This window comes from Solanum verrucosum, unplaced genomic scaffold (assembly GCF_900185275.1).
Source record: "Solanum verrucosum unplaced genomic scaffold, falcon-dt-bn FXZP01000205.1, whole genome shotgun sequence".
NCBI lineage: Eukaryota > Viridiplantae > Streptophyta > Magnoliopsida > Solanales > Solanaceae > Solanum > Solanum verrucosum.
The window spans coordinates 1,665,807-1,683,967 of record NW_026019950.1 but is presented as its reverse complement, the minus strand read 5'-3'; the positions used below and the strand labels follow the sequence as shown (position 1 = coordinate 1,683,967).

General features: G+C 31.7%; 3 protein-coding genes across 4 annotated transcripts in view; all 3 read right to left on the bottom strand.

Annotated features, from left to right (window-relative positions):
• The window catches only part of LOC125813703 (cysteine proteinase inhibitor 6-like), a 180,455-nt gene that overhangs the window by 150,310 nt on the left and 11,984 nt on the right, over window positions 1–18,161 (bottom strand). The gene's annotated exons all lie outside the window — the stretch shown is intronic.
• LOC125814003 (F-box protein At4g00893-like) lies at window positions 4,864–5,961 on the bottom strand. The gene has a single exon (XM_049493481.1). The coding sequence runs from the start codon at window positions 5,959–5,961 to the stop codon at window positions 4,864–4,866; it is 1,098 nt and encodes a 365-aa protein (XP_049349438.1).
• LOC125813702 (histone acetyltransferase MCC1) lies at window positions 11,295–15,642 on the bottom strand. Of its 2 annotated transcripts, XM_049493154.1 has the most exons (7): window positions 15,388–15,642; window positions 14,261–14,628; window positions 13,958–14,102; window positions 13,781–13,880; window positions 13,461–13,689; window positions 13,152–13,229; window positions 11,295–11,713 (listed from the first exon to the last, which is right to left on the bottom strand). In XM_049493154.1, exons 2-7 carry the CDS (start codon window positions 14,365–14,367, stop codon window positions 11,530–11,532), a joined length of 843 nt encoding a protein of 280 aa, XP_049349111.1. In that variant the 5' UTR covers window positions 14,368–14,628; window positions 15,388–15,642; the 3' UTR covers window positions 11,295–11,529. The 2 variants fall into 2 exon arrangements, with proteins under 2 accessions (XP_049349111.1, XP_049349112.1); XM_049493155.1 differs by lacking the exon at window positions 13,152–13,229.

The window sequence follows — 18,161 nt, the reverse complement described above, 5'->3', positions numbered from 1 at the left end:
TCCATAGCTCACAAATAATGTTTTATCCTCCAAAGTTGTTACTTTTTCTTTCTCTAATTCCTCTCCATTCATCTTATACCTCCAAATATCTACTTTCCCTTCTTCATGAGTTAAAAATATGACTAATATTCCTCCGTTATCAATATCTTCTGCTGTGAAAATCTGTCGAATTGAATTTTGTTTTCGATGTGACAATTGCTTCCCATGAAATTTCCAAGTAGGACTCTCCTCAGTTGAATTTTCGTTGATCTTTAGTATTCCTAAAGTCCCTTTATGTCCAAAAGTATAAACAATATTGTCATTTTTGAAATATACTGGATTATGTGGCACAAAAAATAATTCTTTGTTATTTCCATATTCATCATGATAAAAGGTATGAATCTTCCATATACTCTCTCCAACTTTGATCATATATACCATTGGAGGAAAACCAGAAAAGAAAAAACCAACCACAAAACAATCCGATGATGATGAGTCCGGGGGACACGAAAATGTCCATGAAGGGAATGAATTTTCGAACTCCTCTAATAAATCGGGTAGTTTCATTATAACCTTGGTAAAAGGATTGAAAAAGAACATGCCGTAGTCGCCTTTGCTCATGAGCAACCAATCTTCTATTGCACATCGAATTCGTGAACCCCTTAACTCAGGCATATCCATATAATTTTGAGTTATTTGTGCATTGTACAGTGGATGAAAGAATTCAACTTCACCAGTTTCTTCATAGAAGGTTATCAAACAAGGTGTATTAACACAAGAAAATGGAGAACTATAGCTATAATCATGTAGATCAGGCATAGACAAGCGCCAATTCTTACAAACAGCACGAAAAACAACGTATTCTCCAACAACAAGACGTGATGAGATTAATCTGAGTATGTCTGTTGGAGCATTAGACCAACATTGTCTATCAACATCCTCTGCAGGCTCCATTCCACTTTCGTATATATTCATCTATACGGATATTGTTGCTTAAGTAGAAATTTTCTTTTGTTGTATTTGGACTTGATTACTTATTCTATTTGAACTAGGCAAAGGAATAATTATAATTCGATGGAATACTTTCCTTAATTAAAAGTACCGCCCCTTTATTTCCTTATTGTATTTGGACTCACGGACGGACAAGGTTTCCTTTCCGCAAAAAAGTTATATTATTTATATATGATTAAAATTATTTTTTATTTTGGACTTATTGCTTATTCTATGTGAACTAGGAAAAGGAATTAGAATTCCTTGAAATTCTTTCCTTAATTAAAAGTACCGCCCCATTATTTCCTTAATCCTTATTGTATTTTGGACTTGATTACTTATTCTAGGTGAATTAGGACACTGGCCTCTCAATTTTATTTAGGCTGATTTATTTGTTTAGCACCTATTATTTGTATAAGTCTTCACCGCAGCAGATCGAAGAGGTATGTCTTTTATTTGGTGCTTACTACTAGGTTCTGAACAAATTATTTATACGTGAATTTCACCGCTCAATCCGCTTTTCTTTTGCAGAGAAGAAAAAGAAACAAATCATTCTTTGCTTGAATATAATGAGTTTGGAAGAATACTATAGTCGAGTTCCTTTTTCTCCACAACCACACCCTTGGCTTGCTAATTTTTTTCATGAAGATGACAACAAGCAAAATCAAATATTCTTCAGTCTATCAGAAGATCGGACTATACTTGAGCTTCGAAACAAAAAAATATGTGCGAGTGCTCATGACTCGTTGATGTTGCTTGACTATGACTCTGGAGATTGTTATATTTGGAATTCTATTTCAAACGACAAAATTCAGATGCCACCACTCTCAAATATTAGGTCAGACAAGTTACAATGCTTCTTGTCCGCACCACCACATGATCGTGATCAATGTAGTATTCTCTTCTTTGACCCGCCTTCTTCACTTTACTTCTACAAGCCAAGTTATGATAAAAAAATTCATAAACACAATATAGAAATCATTATGGAGGGTCAACAAAGTCATTTGACAACCTGCACAGTTTTCAAGGAAAAATTCTACGGATTGACATGTCCAGGATCAATTCTGGTACATTTAGATCTAGATCATGACTTGGGAATAGTAACAGTTACACCATTGGTTAACCAACGCGCGTATGGTGGTGGAGAATTATTAGAAATGCCAAGGTGGGGTGAATACCTCATCCAATCCTCATGTGATGGTAATGATATGTTGTTATGCGTTACCAAGTTGTATTATGGATGGCTCCTGAGCCAAGTATACGGTTTTCTAGTGTATCGATTTGATTTTGAAGAAAAAGCATGGGTAAAGATGGAAAACATTGGCGAAACTGCAATTTTCTTATGTGGTTCCACGGGGACACATTGCTCGACAAGAGGCAACAATCTTATTAAGAAAGGATCAATCTATTTCATCGAGGGTCGTTGTATTTATCTATTTGATTTGGAAATGCAAAAAATATCGATAGTATCTCTCCCATGCCCGCATGTAAGTAAGGAAAATACAACCTTTAGCTGGTTAACACTTCCACACAAATGCAATTGATCAATTTCAAGTATTTTTTTTAAGGTTTTTATCTTTGATTGTTGAATTTTTTTTTAAAATGATTAAATTTTATAAGTTGGAGTATCTTTGTCAGCTGTGGCAAAATTTAAATGTTCGTTTATTTATGCATTATGCATTTAATTGCTTAGCAAAAATATATTATTTTTTGCTCCTGAACCTAATAGAGCTCCAATTAGAGAATACCATGTTATTTTTAATACATCAAATCAACCAATGATAAGAAATAATCCCCACAACAAATATAAGCATTACTAATTCTATTACTAATACACTCTATTTTTATTTTTATAATGAGTGATGGTGAGATTTGATCTCTATATGATCAGAAACTTACAAAAATTCCACTAGTTTAGGAGATAATTACTTAGACACGTTAGTTTGTAGTATTACGAATCTTACTTGATTATGGTGCGTCCAGATACATGCATGTATCTTAGCTTGGGATACATGTGGTCAAAATTATGTGTAATTTGTTCTAGATACACTATATTCGAGTGGATTCGAATATGAGATACATATACAAATTTGCTCGCCTCTTCCCATCTCGCTCGCCACTCTCCCATTAATCTGGTATCCCAAATACATGCAAATCACACCAGATACATTCATATACAAGTTTCTAGTGCGTATCTATTATGTTTCGCATGTATTCGAGATATATAGACAAATCTCGTTCCTCCCCCTTTTGTTTTTACTTACCTCTCTCCCTATTTCATTGTATCTAGTAGCAAAAAAATATGTATCTAGGTGTATCTGACTTGAAATATGGTACAAAATTATTAATAATACTCACTCGGTCCCATTTTATGTGACACCCTTTCCTTTTTTGCCCGTTCCAAAAAGAATGTCACCTCACCATAGTTAGATTAAATAATTTAACCTTAATATTCTTCTTTTACCCTTAATTTTCACTACACAAATATCCAAGAATTATTTTAAACCACAATTTTCAAAAGTCTTCCTTTACAGTACCAAGTCAAAGGGTGCCACATAAAATAGGATGGAGAGAGTAATATAAAATGTAATCATTTCAAACTATACGGTGAATTAGTAAATATAAGGCATAATACATAAATATGTTATTTAACTTTGCTTCAGTTGACATATATGCCCTTCAACTTTGTGTATGCACAAGTAGACACTTAACCTTAAAACACACAACCTCAAGGAATTTTTGCAATGTCTTATCCACTAGACTAAAACTTTAACTTGTGTCAAGAGGTGTCAATACTTATATATGTATTTATTAAACTAAAATTTGACCTCTATATACAATGTAATTTCCGACGAAGGGGTGTCACTTGACACCCCTTGAGTAAGGGTGGGTCCGCCTCTGAGTAGACGCACGTATGACGTCACGCCGGACACAAATTTGGTGTGTAAGATGCCACATATGATGAATGGGTCTATTTGTTTAATTTTATATAAGTTTAAATGTTTATTTTTATACACCCAAAGTTAGAGGGCATAGATATCAGTTGAACCCAAGTTAAATGACACGTTTATGTATTATGTCAAAATATGATCGAAATATCTGTGTAATTAGTCAGTTTCTCCATATATGAACATCTCATTTAAAACCTTAAACAACTAAAAATAACATACATTTTTTATTATTATTATTTTAAAAAAAAACATATAGTTTTTTTATGAATGGTATTCTCAACAAAATTACCTTCCTTACCTCATGGTCCTCATCGATAGGTACTCTATGCGATTACACGCGAGATCAGATGGATATGATACTATATTTAAAATTAATGAAAAATGTGTATTGGTGCTGTGGACGAAATTTAAAAACTCGTTTGGTCTTAAGTTTCTTTTTATAATTTTTTTCACTTTGAAAATCGCATTTGCCCACGAAATATAAATTTGGAAAATATCCAAAACTCTTTTTTCATTTTTACTATAATTTTTCTTTTTCAAATTTAAGCCTAATTTTTAAAATAAAAACGACCCCATTTAAATTATATTTCATATTTAAATCATATTTCAAGTTTTTTTTTAGAAAAAGTATTTTCAAACAAATAAATATTATTTACAAACATTATAACGAAACACAAGTTCATCTTCAAAAACTTTATAACCGTATTAAATTTTTTATGTACATATTTTGTATGTTGCTATTTTGTAGTTCAAATCCTTATATTGGTGAAATTCCAATCCAACTAAATAAAGGTTGAGGGATGGGTATATGAATCATGGAAATTAAGTTCCAGTGAAATGTTTCTAATATATAGAAACTAAAACAAAGCAAATAGTTCGTCGTACCAATTAATACCAAAATACGAGAAAAAAAAAAGCAAAAAGAGAATAATGTCTACTTGAATCACGAGGGTTGAATCCAAAAGCTAAGTATTGGTTGAACCAAGTTGAAATAATTAGGGCTTGAGTAATCAAAAGAGTAATATTTGTGTTTGGCCAAACAATAGAAAACTTCTTTGTTGTTATCCTGAAACATTGGAAAATATATCTTGTTTTCTAATCCCTGTGCGACACATGATCTCAAAAACGAAACTCCAAAGCTGACAAACAGAGTTTTTTTTGCTAAACTTGTTACTCTTTCTTTCTTCAATTCCTCTCCGTTCATTTTATACCTCCAAATATCTACTTTCCCTTCCTCATGAGTTATAAACACAACTAATATTCCTCCATTATCAGTGTCTTCTGCTGTGAAAACCTGTTGAATTGAAATTTGTTTTCGATGTGACAATTTCTTGCCGTGAAATTCCCAAGTAGGAGTCTCTGTAGTTGAGTTTCCGTTGATCCTTAATATTCCCAAAGTTCCTTTATGTCCCAACATATAAACAATGTTATTATTTTTAGAATATACCGGATTATTAGGCATAAAGTTTATTCCTTCTACTTCATCATAAAAGTCATGAAGAGTCCATCTACTCTCTCCAACTTTGATCATGTATACCATTGGAGGAGTACCACAAAAGAAAAAACCAACCACAAAACAATCTGATGACGATGAGTCTGGGGAACACGAAAACGTCCATGAGGGGAATAAATTTTCATCCGTCTCTAGTAAATCGGGTAGTTTAATTATAACTTTAGTAATTGGATTGAAAAAGAACATGCCAAATTTGCCTTTGCTCATGAGCAACCAATCCTTTACTGCACATCGAATTCTTGAACCCCTTAACTCAGGTATATCCATCTTCTGAATCATTTGTGCATTGTATAGTGGATGAAAGAATTCTACATTGCCACTTTCCTCATGTAACCTTATCAAACAAGGTGAATTAATACAAGAAAACGGAGAATTATAACTATATTCATGTAGATCAGGCAGTGACAAACGCCAATTCTTACAAACAACACGAAAAACAACATACTCACCAGCAACAAGACGTGATGAGATTAATCTGAGTATGTCTGTTGGAGTATTAGACCAACATTGTCTATCAACATCCTCCATTCCACTTTATATTTTTGTTGTAGAAGGTAAAAAAACATCTATGCTTAAATAGGATTTTTCTTTGTTGTATTTGAACTTGATTACTTATTCTATTTGAACTAGGCAAAGGAATAATTATAATTCGATGGAATCCTCTCCTTAATTAAAAGGACTATTGATTACCATATTATTTACACATGGTTATAATTATTTTTTATGTCGAACCTTTCAGCTAGTTATTTGCTTATTTCTTCAAATTAAATTTTAAAATTCCTTAGTGAAAATTCTAGTTCTACAACTATTTGGACTTAATTACTTATTCCATGTAAACTAGGAAAAGGAACTAGAATTCCATGGAATTCTTTCCTTAATTAAAAGTGCCGCCCCTTTATTTCCTTAATCCTTATTGTATTTGGACTGGTCACTGAATTTTATTTAAGCTGCTTTATTTGTTTAGCACGTATTATTTGTATAAGTCTTCACGGTAGCAGATCAAAGAGGTATGATTTTTTTCCTATGGTTACCGAGTTCTGAATAAATTATTTATACGTGAATTTCTGATCCCAATCTATTTATCTAATTATTTACTACTATGTAATGTATGCCTTTGCCTTTTTTTATCTTCTGATACCTTACCGGTACTATGTTGAATATTTTGCTCTAATTTCTAGCTACATGTTTGTTAGTTTTCTTAATTTTAGGTAATTATTATAAGTTTCAAGATTTGCAATTAATTTTTTTATGTGTGTGGATCCTAAACGTGTTTTTCTATGAAATTTGTCGCTAAAGGTTCTTAAATAATTGGTTTTCTTAAAATCCATAGCTAAATGGGTTAACATGAGATTTTGTTATTTAGCTACGAAATATTCGCAATTTTCTTGTTTTCTAGTTGTGAATTTTGTCCAAATTCCAATATAAAAGGTTGTAGGTTTGGATTAATTCACTAAGATGAAAACAAACCGCGGATTTACTACTTTCTTTGGAAGTTCCATAGATTAATCTTTTAATTGTTAATTAATTTGGCTTAAAACACTCTCCTATTCGTCTATACTACTTAATTCTTTGTAGTTATTAACAAAATATTATTATCCTCTTCTTTTGTTTTTGCAGAGAAGAAAAAGAAACAAATTATTCTTTGCTTGAAAAAAATTGAATATAATGAGTTTGGAAGAATACTATAGTCAAGTTCCTTTTTCCCCACAACCACACCCTTGGCTTGCTAATTTTTTTCATGAGGATGACAACAAGCAAAAACATACATTTTTCAGTCTATCGAAGAATCGGACTATACTTGAGCTTCGAAACAAAAAAATATGCGCGAGTGCTCATGACTCGTTGATGTTGTTTGACTACGATTCTGGAGATTGTTATATTTGGAATCCTATTTCAAACGACAAAATTCAGATGCCACCACTCTCAAATATTAGGTCCGACAAGTTACAATGCTTCTTGTCCGCACCACCACACGATCGTGATCAATGTAGTATTCTCTTCTTTGACCCGCCTTCTTCACTTTACTTCTACAAGCCAAGTTATGATAAAAAAATTCATAAACACGATATAGAAATAATTATTGAGGGTCAACAAAGTCATTTGACAACCTGCACAGTTTTCAAGGAAAAATTCTACGGATTGACATGTCCAGGATCAATTCTGGTACATTTAGATCTAGATCATGACTTGGGAATAGTAACAGTTACACCATTGGTTAACCAACGCGCGTATGGTGGTGGGGAATTATTAGAAATGCCAAGGTGGGGTGAATACCTCATCCAATCCTCATGTGATGGTAATGATATGTTGTTATGCGTTACCAAGTTGTATTATGGATGGCTCCTGAGCCAAGTATACGGTTTTCTAGTGTATCGATTTGATTTTGAAGAAAAAGCATGGGTAAAGATGGAAAACATTGGCGAAACTGCAATTTTCCTATGTGGTTTCACGGGGACACGTTGCTCGACAAGAGGCAACAATCTTATTAAGAAAGGATTCATCTATTTTACTGAGGGTCGTTGTGTTTATCTATTTGATTTAGAAACCCGAAAAATATCAATAGTATCTCTCCCATGCCCACATGTAAGCAAGGAAAATACGAACTTTAGCTGGTTAACACTTCCACACAAATGCAATTGATCAATTTCTAGTATTTTTTTTAAAGGTTTTTTATCTTTGATTGTTGAATCTGTTTTTAAAAAAATGATTCATTTTATAAGTTGGGGTATATTTGTCAGATGGGGTAAAATTTAAATTTTTGTTTATTTATGCATTATGCATTTAATTGCTTAACAAAAATAAATTATTTTTCGCTCCTGAACCTAAGAGAGGTCCAATTTGGGAATACCTCTTTTCTTGAATAATTTGGCAGGCGGAGTCAACCAATTTCACATTGCAACTCTCTTAATGACAAGAATAAAATACAAGATAATTTTTTTTTGCTAACATTAAAGGAAAGAATAGACCAAAAGTGCAATGAAGAACAAAATTGAGCAATTTTTTTATAATATTCAAACAGACAACTTTAAGATTGAATGTGTGAGGATGTTTACAATTTTATTGTCCTATTACATCATCACAATTCTCGATATATATTATTAAATTTCTTGGATGACATGTTGCCTATTTCTATCTTTATTCTCGGTCATAAATATTAAAAGATATTAATATGATGCAAAACTAACATTAATATGGAGGATATTTGGATTGACTTTTAGAAATAGTTTACTTATTAGTTACTCACTCCGTTCATTTTTATTTGTCACATTAAAATTGACACATTAATTATTAAGGATTCATTTGACCATTTAAGATAAAATGATATAAATGAAGTTAAAGTTTTTTTTTTGGACATTAATTTAAATTTTTAAGTTAGTATTTTTTGCTCGTAAACATTACAAATTCATTAGTTGTAAAAAACCCAAAATTGCTCCAATTCTTTTTAAATACAATTTCACCCTATAAACAAAATTTTATAACAAAAATATAATATAGTATCACAAATCTATTCAGAAAAAATCCAACATTTCTTTAGTTTAATAAAAAAGTAAAATTAAAGTATACTATTCTTTAAATTTTGTTCGTAAGAATCAACAAAATAAACATTGATTTGAAATATTAATAAATTTTTGGAGCAAATGATAATTTTGGAACATTAAAAAGTTGAATTTTTAACACTATATATATCTGGCTTACTTTATAGATCAATTGGGCAAAACTAGACACAATGTAACCTCAATTCTTTGCTGGGTTACATGATTCATCTTTTTTGGCTTGCTCTTGGACAAATTCTGCAATTGGTAAAAATTCTAGAATATATAAGGATATAGTTTTCCAATTGCTACTTTAGGTTACTGTTCATTAATTTGATAGATCTAATCAATGAAAATTTTATTGTTCGATTCAGCTTCTTACTCACTCCAATGGTGAAACTAAGTGATCTGTTTCCCCCAATATGTTCACTGCAATTAGAATATATTTGTTAGTATTTTTGTTATCATATTTTGATCTGTGTTATTATAAATCACAAATTTCAATCGATCATTACAGTTATAAATCAAATAGTATAGATCAATATTTATTTAACTTCATAGATTTTCAAAATGGAAGAAATAAAAATTTATCGATTCAGCTCCATGCAATTAGAATATATTAAAACTTTATTAATGAGTTTGACAAAGAAAGGATATATTAGAACTTTATTAATGAGTTTCAAAATGAAGAAATGAAAAGTAATAATTAATTCTAGTTAATAGGAGATTAGACATTTGTTTACTTAATATATCATGAATACTTATATAAAAACTTTATTTATAAATATGAAGATTTGAGTTGTTTAATTTGAAGTTCTAAAATATTCCTCATAAAAAAGTAGATAGTTCTTTTTCCTTTCTTTTTTAATTTAAATTGTATATTATTTTTTAAAATAATATTCAATATTGAGTGAAATTAAAATCATAAAATTCACTATTAAAAATTTTTCGAGGCTCAAAATTTTGTGGCCTAAAATAGACGCTTTACTAACCTTACCTTTGACCCAGCCCTTATTACTTCAAACAATGCCTACTTTATTGATTATTACCAACTAAATTTGAGAGTAGTACACTTCAATTTTACTTTTTTATTTAACTAAAAGAATGTTGGATTTTTTAAGGAATAGATAGTGAAAACTAAAATAGAGTTTTGAATGTTTTCAAATTTATATTTCATGGTTGTACACCCCGAAAGTTTTTAAGGTAAGATCCAAACAGTTCATCATTTGTGTATAAGATCGTATCGGGTGATTGTTAAATTGTGCTTAGGTGTTAAGGTCAATTCTTTAGTGTGTAAATGAATTAAGGTCATAAGAATCCCCTAACACAAAGTTGAGTTGAAAGCTTCCTTACCAATTAAGTTTTAATTTAAGATTCTACTTAGGTCAACTTCAAATAACCATATCTCTTAGAATATGAAGATTTACATGATCCATAACCTATCAAATTGAAAGTATTTGAGTCTTCTTTCCAACGCCACTAATTTTGCATCAATCCAAGTTCGGAGTAAATAGTTATGATAATTTTATTAACTTGATACGGTGCAGATTTAACCGACGGGAAAAAAACTACTAAAAAGGGTCGTTTTTGTATTTTTACCCCTAAGAAAACCTTAAACAAATTTATTGACTAATAAAAGATCCAAAACAATCAGATTTTCATCTCTTAATCCCCAATTCTCTTCCCTCTCAAACTCCAAGTCAAAATCCTAAAAAAAATCAAAGCATAAGACTTCTATTCAAGATTCTTTGAAATCTTTTTCAAAATTCTCCTTCAAGGTAAGTACTTATCCAAGGATTTACAAGATAATTCCTCAAAGTTGGATGACCTTTTGAGATATTTACTTGCAAAATCTAAGTTAAGAAAAATGGCATGGATGAATCTTTTCTTTAACATCAATAGTATAGATGAATCAAACTTTTAACGAATGACATAAATGAGCTTTTTCTAAAAGTTCGATGGCAAATAAGTTGGAGTATATTTGTGAGCTGAGGCAAAATTTAAATGTTCGTTTATTTATGCATTATGCACTTAGTTACTTAGCAAAAATATCGTATATTTTGCTCCTGAACATATCAGAGCTCCAAAGAGAATACCTTTTCTCTTGAATAATTTGGGCACGCAGAGTCAACCAATTTCACATTGCAACTCTCTTAATGACAAGAATAAAATACAAGATGATTTGTTTTGCTAACAATAAAGTGAAAGAATAGAACAAAAGTGCAATGATGAACAAACTTGAGCAATTTCTTAGGGTATTCGAACATACAACCTTAAGATTGATTGTGAGGATGCTTACCATCTGAGCAACTTTTCTTGTCCTGTCAATTCATCTCAATTCTCGACACATATTATTAAATTTTTTGGGTGACTTTTCAAAAGAATTTACATATCAACAAGTAAATCACAAGCACAGAAGATGAAGAACATCAGAAATGGTTTGTTCTTCTGGGTACAGGTAAAACACACTGTTACAGAAGACGAGATAGAAGATTAAATAACATTTCTTTCCAACGTTTGCGTCCATTTCCAATATCGACTAAGTGCAGAAGCTAGTAGAGGATTAAACAAATTGAGACAGAGCACCCTCGGTCGGCATCCTCTTGTTATGTTTTGTTGGAAGAAGGGAGCTAGACTCCTTGCATTTGGACCACTTGGAAGGCTTTCTGTCTTCTTTCCTCCAAAGCTTGGCAGCTACCATCCTGAATCCACTCTTTGCTCCAGCAACTATAAGCTTAATGAGCTCTCTGATATTCAAAAGGACAATTGTCATATAGTAACATCCATTAGAAAAGTAGCTGGGATTGAATTGTAGCAGTTCTTGTCATTGTGTTTGAAAAGAAAATCCTGGACTGCGACCTTCAAACTTTCATTTGTTTCAATTAAAAGACAGATTCAAGCTTACTTCATAGTTAAAGGAAAACGTGCAAAAGTAAATTAGCGCTTATCAACTGCTTTTACCCCACACGGGGATCTAGCTGGCACTGACTATTAGGTGAAAATGATTTACCAATACAAACATGACTACTACTATCATGTTATGGAACTTGGAACAAATAATCATTAGGTCATCACTAGCTCAGAAATGCAGGAGGCAACAATGCTTTCATAGAACATTTCTTATGATGATTTCACCTTCTAAGTGAGAAAAAGAATGGATTTTTCTTCGCAACACAGCGTGTTCCAGTTCTCTTTTTTTTTTCACCCTTCCCAAGAAACTTGGCAACTAAATAGTAAATACTGTGCCTTCTCCTCCCAAGGATATATTGGATAGGAGCCTCTTAAAGGATCATTTCAAATAGATTATGTGATATTGGATCTACTCTTCGGTTAAAATGAACCTGAATTAGATTCTATTCCTCTCTTTATCCTCAAAATAATTCCCCACCCGAACTATTCTTATTACCCACCAAGCTTTTTCGAATCAATTTTATTATTTCTAATTTGGAGTTCAAGTATGGAAGAATCCTGCACTACAATGTGATAGCAATCTCAGGCAACCACTTTGAGAAGAGGGCAGGAGGCCATCTTCATCCCTACAACCCCAAAACTCACACTTCTCCGTGTTTCACATGTTTGATGCTCTTTTAGTCCAGGGGGTCGTTTTTTAGAGTGCATTACAAAAATTAATGCATGCACTACTTTTGTGTATTACTAGTACCTTGTTTGGTACATTTTTCAACCTATGTATAACTCTCTATTTGGTATTATGCTATGTATAACTAATACCTAGCTAACCATGGTATTAGTAATGCAAGGTTTAATGCATACATCAACACGGATAAAGACACAATTGCCTCTCAAATCCCTTTCCACTTCCTTTCCACCATCTTTGTGGAGGGTATTTTTGTAAATATTATTATGCATGTTATTTTTAATATACCAAATCAAACAATGCATAAGAAATAATTTCGCATTACTAATGTCAGTATTAGTACACTCTACTCAACACTATTCTTATACACCCTACCACATGACCCCTAAATGCATCAAGCCAACTGCCCATCACAAATACATGTATTTCTGTTCTTTCTAACTGAAACTGAATCGACCAAGACAAAACAGTGCCACAGAAGAGGAAAGGTAAAGATAATTAAGTTCTACCAGGGTTTCCCAATTTTTCCAAGTTTAAAATCAGAAAGCATCCATAAAGCATGTTGAACTCTCAATATAGAATTGGACAACCTGGGAAATATAGTGGCCCAAGAGTTTGCAACAGCAGATTTGCTCAATGGCCTCTCTAACAAATCCTCAAGCTGAAAACTGTGAATAACAGATCATCTTCTCAAGGGTGCTTTATGTATTTTACTCCAAAAGAATGACAGTGTACTTTTACTAATAACACTCTTTTGAACCGTGAGGGACATGAAATTGAAAAATGACGGCTCTACCAGGATAATATTCACAAATGATAAATTAATCAATCATATTGGTCAATAATGAAAGAGGAAACTCTCATCATGTGAGTTCAGAGAAAGGGAAGTTTGCACTTACAAGGGTGAGCAAGGAGAGCGACCACCATTCACATAGTAGATGAACAAGTACGCATCGTAATGCTGACCATTAATAAAATAAAAGGCAGACAGCCTCCTCACACATTGAAAGGACATTTTCTTGTACAAGTATATGGCAGGGTTATTATATGAGATCACATGTAGGTAAACTGCTCGACAAGTTGGGATGTTCGAGGCATATTTTATGACCTCGCGAATGAGAGAACTGGCTGAAAATCCAAAAGTGCAGAACATTTAGCAAGTCATAAAATGAAAGATAGAAGTAGAACTAAGAGTGTGTATGAGAAAAGAAAGCCTCACCTATTCCAAGATTTCTATAAGAGTCTGCAACCCCTAGAGTCAAGATGTAAATCAGTGTTTGCTCTGATCTAGATGAGTCATACCTCAGAAATTCTTCTATCTGTAGGTATATGTTATTCAAAATTAATAAAATTTTGCAAGGATAAATTCTAAGAGTAAAAAGGCAGAAATACTCACGTCACTGTCTTTTGCTAGAACAGTCCGGGCAGTCACAAATCCAATAAGTTCGTCACTTTGCTCATTGGGTCGATTACGATCAACAGCTCCCCATGACACAATGTCCCGTCCATTAACAACATTTTGGAAGAACTCAGACTCATATCTAAATATCCAAAAAGAAAAAAAAGTTATTAACAAGATTAGATGTGTGCTTTAAAAACCAAAGGTTTTGTTAAGTGAGCACACTCCGGTTTGAAATATCAAGACAATATCTAATAGTATGGTACTTGAATGACCCAAACATGAAATAAATAATCTGACCTGATCGGGAACAGATCCCCGTGAATTTTTTCAAGTACTTCTAAATCAGAGGTTCGTATTGGTCTATATTGTATGAGCGGATTGTGAGAGAGTTTGAGGTTCAGCATCGCACAATCTAGTATCAATCCCCAGCAAACAATTGGTGTATCTGTAAAGCTCGTTTGAGAAGTGTTCTCTCCATCTATACATCATCAACCACAATGGCCATTTAATCTCTGCAAGTAGTTGATTTCTTTCTCTTCATCAATTGCTTTATACACGTGAGGTAGAATAAAACCTAAGCCTCACAAGAAAGTCAACTAAAGCTGTCCAGTAACAATCCCTCTAGTAATAGGAGCTCCAGCAGCTTTCACCACGCCAAATATGTACTACATAAAATAAAAAGGACGCGAGGTTGAATAAGTTCACAAATCTACACATTAGCTTTTTTCTTGAGTAGAAGAGCTCTTATCCAAGTCTCTAGTATCTAAAAATTCAGAACTTGGTTTTAGGCTATCAAATACAAGACTTGTATACTAAAAACTTGGCGACTCGAATGATGAAAGATCCCATCAGACTTCATGGTTTGTTTTCAAAGTTGGGAGGTTAACATATAATAGATGGCAATAAAAAAACTAGGAACTTCCACTCAATATTTGACAACAACCTTCAGAATATACATTTTGGGTTGAACCAAATTCTAGCTTCTAACAAGTCTCTACTTCAAGTTCGGAAAAGGAAACACACTAATGTGAATCAAGAGCTTTCTCATGGAATTAGTAGAGTTGCGTGCAAGCTGGCCTACACACAACACCAAGGTTATCAAACATAAAAAAGACAAGACCTTTCTAAATCCTGCACAATTACCAAGTTTCGAGTACCCAATTCCTAATGTATAAGAAATTAATGGTGTGGCTTATAGCGGCCATCCACAACTGCTACGAAGTTCCACCTACTACCAAACTTAGCTAAAATTTTCAACCAGAAACAAAAAATCAAAAGAATACCCAATTGAACTCGAGGAAAAACAATCGCCCCAACAACAACAGTGTCACTGATCGAAACCAACAAAAGGGGTATGAAAAATGAAACCGAACTTCATGATCTCTATACCAAAATTGTTAGATCAGAAGCAAACAATTAATTACCTGAGATGTAGCAGTTGAATTTGAATTTTGGATGAAGCAAGAAAGAGGTATATGTATAAATAATGATAAAGAAATTGGAAAAAAATCAGCGATTCCTTTCTGTTTCGTCGGAGATAAAAATCCTTTGACTGAAAATGAAGAAGGAATCCAATTCTCTTTCAATTTTCTTCCCGTCGACGACTCAGCGATACAACTTTGCCGGTGCATCCAAATATCTTAGTTGCCTCAATTAACTAAGATTTTGCAGATCCATTATTTTTTTATTCAAATTATATGGGATAATGTTTTTTAAAAATAAATAAATAAATGGTGAGGGTAATTTGTTTTTATGACAAGAGCTACACAATTAAGAGGGAAAAAAAAAGGAAATTTAGCACAGTAATAATTGACTAACTGGACTTAAATACACTATCATATAATATTAATTTTTTGTCAAGTTTAAAAGTGTTTTCAATATTTCTTTCAATTTTTTATTAAGAGTTTCATGCTCATACAAGAGTATGAAACTATTTGTTATAACATGTGATCGGGTTTAAAATAGGAAAAATCACACCATATACACATTTAAGGGTCAATATTACAAGTTTTAAACACATTCTTAAAATATTCTTACTTATAACAGTTTATTTACGGGTTATAACATATTACTTAAATTTAACTTTATTTAAAAATTAATTACAGGTTTATTTAAAAATAATTAATCTCTTTATATTTTTATATTATTAATTATTAATAGCTAGCTAATATAATTTCAGTTCCTTTTTTAAAATCGAAATTATCAGTTACACGAATTTAGGGATTTACATTGATTAGACTTCCTTTTTTACCGTTACACTCCAATTAATTTTATTTAAAAATCAATTTCCATTTATTTAATAAATGATTAATCTATTTATGGTTTAGTATTATTAATTAATAATATGTAATTAAATTGATTTCTGTTCCTTTTTTAAATCTGAAATTATCAGTTACATAGATATAAGGATTCACCTACAACAAGTTTCCTTCTTTACCGTTACCACCTCCCATACATCAATCCCTCCCCCCTCCCCCTACGCTCATCCAGTTCTACATGCCATTAACACACTAGCCCAATTTTACCTTCATCTATCACATCTTTCTCACCACCAAACTACACTAACTTTACAATCCTCCATTCAATTTAGTTTTTTCAACAAAATCATGTCGAAGAAAACGGTTGTAACTCCTCGAAAGATCCCTCGATTAGTCGAAGGAACTTCTACGGATGAAGTTCATGCTCCATCTTTCAACATTTTGACTCAAACACCGCTGCCAAATATTGTTGAAACTCCGGCTAGGGGTAATTCATCTCTATTGAAAGATCAAAAACAGAAAAAAAAATGACTCAAATAAAAGGGTGAGTCCGATAAATCGAAAGGGGAAGAAGAGGAAGGGGAAAAATGTTGAAACCCCTTTTGATTCTGATTCTGATTCTGATTTTGTTACTGAATCAAAAAAGAAAAAAAGAAAAAAATAATGAATGTTGAAGTTGCTCAGTCGTCAAAACCATCTACAAGAAGATCCAAAAAAAAAAGGAATCAGAAGTCCCAACACCTAAAAAAGACAAAAAAAATTGTTAGGGTAAATATTATATTCAATTTATTTTCACATTATTAAAACTACTGATTTTTTCCTAAAAATATCACATTATTCTTATATTATTTTCGAAATAATTATTTGAATGAAACGTGTATGAAATCTGATTAATATGTGTATGATTCTGATTAAACAGTTGATTGTTGGATATTGTATGATTTGTGATATAATAGTGGTATACAAATGGTATGAATTGTGTTTTAACAGTAGTGTGATTGTCTATTAACTGTATATACAAAGAGTGAGAATGGCGCGATCAGTGAGAGTGAAGTTACTGGTACGATTGCTAGCAAATTTGGTGGACCTCGCATAGCAAAAGAACATGTTCCGGATACCACCAATTATCCTACACCAAGACCATGTACAAGAAATTTGAAATAGTTGATTGCACCTTCTACTTTTTTAGAATTACATGTTTTTTTTTTTTACTTTTGAACAGCTTTTTTGTATTTAAGTATTTGATGATATATAATATCATATGTTTTCTTCCAATCAGATACGATCTACATATGAATTACTGTTTGGCTATTATAATTTCAGGATACTAGTAATATACAGATTTCATACCATTTGGATTCACTATTTTAAAATATCAGTGTGAATCCAAATTGTACAATTAATGGATGAAACGTGTGTGAAATTTGATTAATATGTGTATGACACTCAATTTAATGTTTGATGGTTGGATATTGTATTAATTGTGATATAATATTGTTAAACAAATGATATACATTGTGTGATTATATGAAATTGATTTATTGTTAGTATAATATGTGTGATATAAACTGAAGTTCGTGTTGGAATGAAACTTGAATAAGATTGGTATAAAGTTTGTTATATATTACACTATATTTACACTATCTTATATATTAATCTGGAATAAATTTTATTTCCAAGTATATTAAATCTGTATAAATAATTAATGAATCGCGTATATGAAATCTGGAATCTAAAATCTGAAATTTGTACAAATATTTACACTATCTTATATATTAATCTGAAATAAATTTTATTTTCTAGTATATGAAATCTGTATGAATAATTAATGAATCATGTATATGAAATCTGAAATCTGAAATCTGAAATCGGAAACATGTACAAATAGTTACACTATCTTATATATTAATTTGGAATAAATTTTATTTCCAAGTATATGA

Excerpts from the sequence above, each read along its gene's own strand:
- LOC125814003 (XM_049493481.1), bottom strand. The coding sequence starts at position 5,961 with ATGGAGGATGTTGATAGACAATGTTGGTCTAATACTCCAACAGACATA.
- LOC125813702 (XM_049493154.1), bottom strand. The coding sequence starts at position 14,367 with ATGCTGAACCTCAAACTCTCTCACAATCCGCTCATACAATATAGACCA. Across the intron at positions 13,690-13,780 it reads TTATAGAAATCTTGGAATAG|CCAGTTCTCTCATTCGCGAG; the intron begins GTGAGGCTTTCT and ends TTGGATTTTCAG. Across the intron at positions 11,714-13,151 it reads TGGGCCACTATATTTCCCAG|AGAGCTCATTAAGCTTATAG; the intron begins GTTGTCCAATTC and ends TTTGAATATCAG.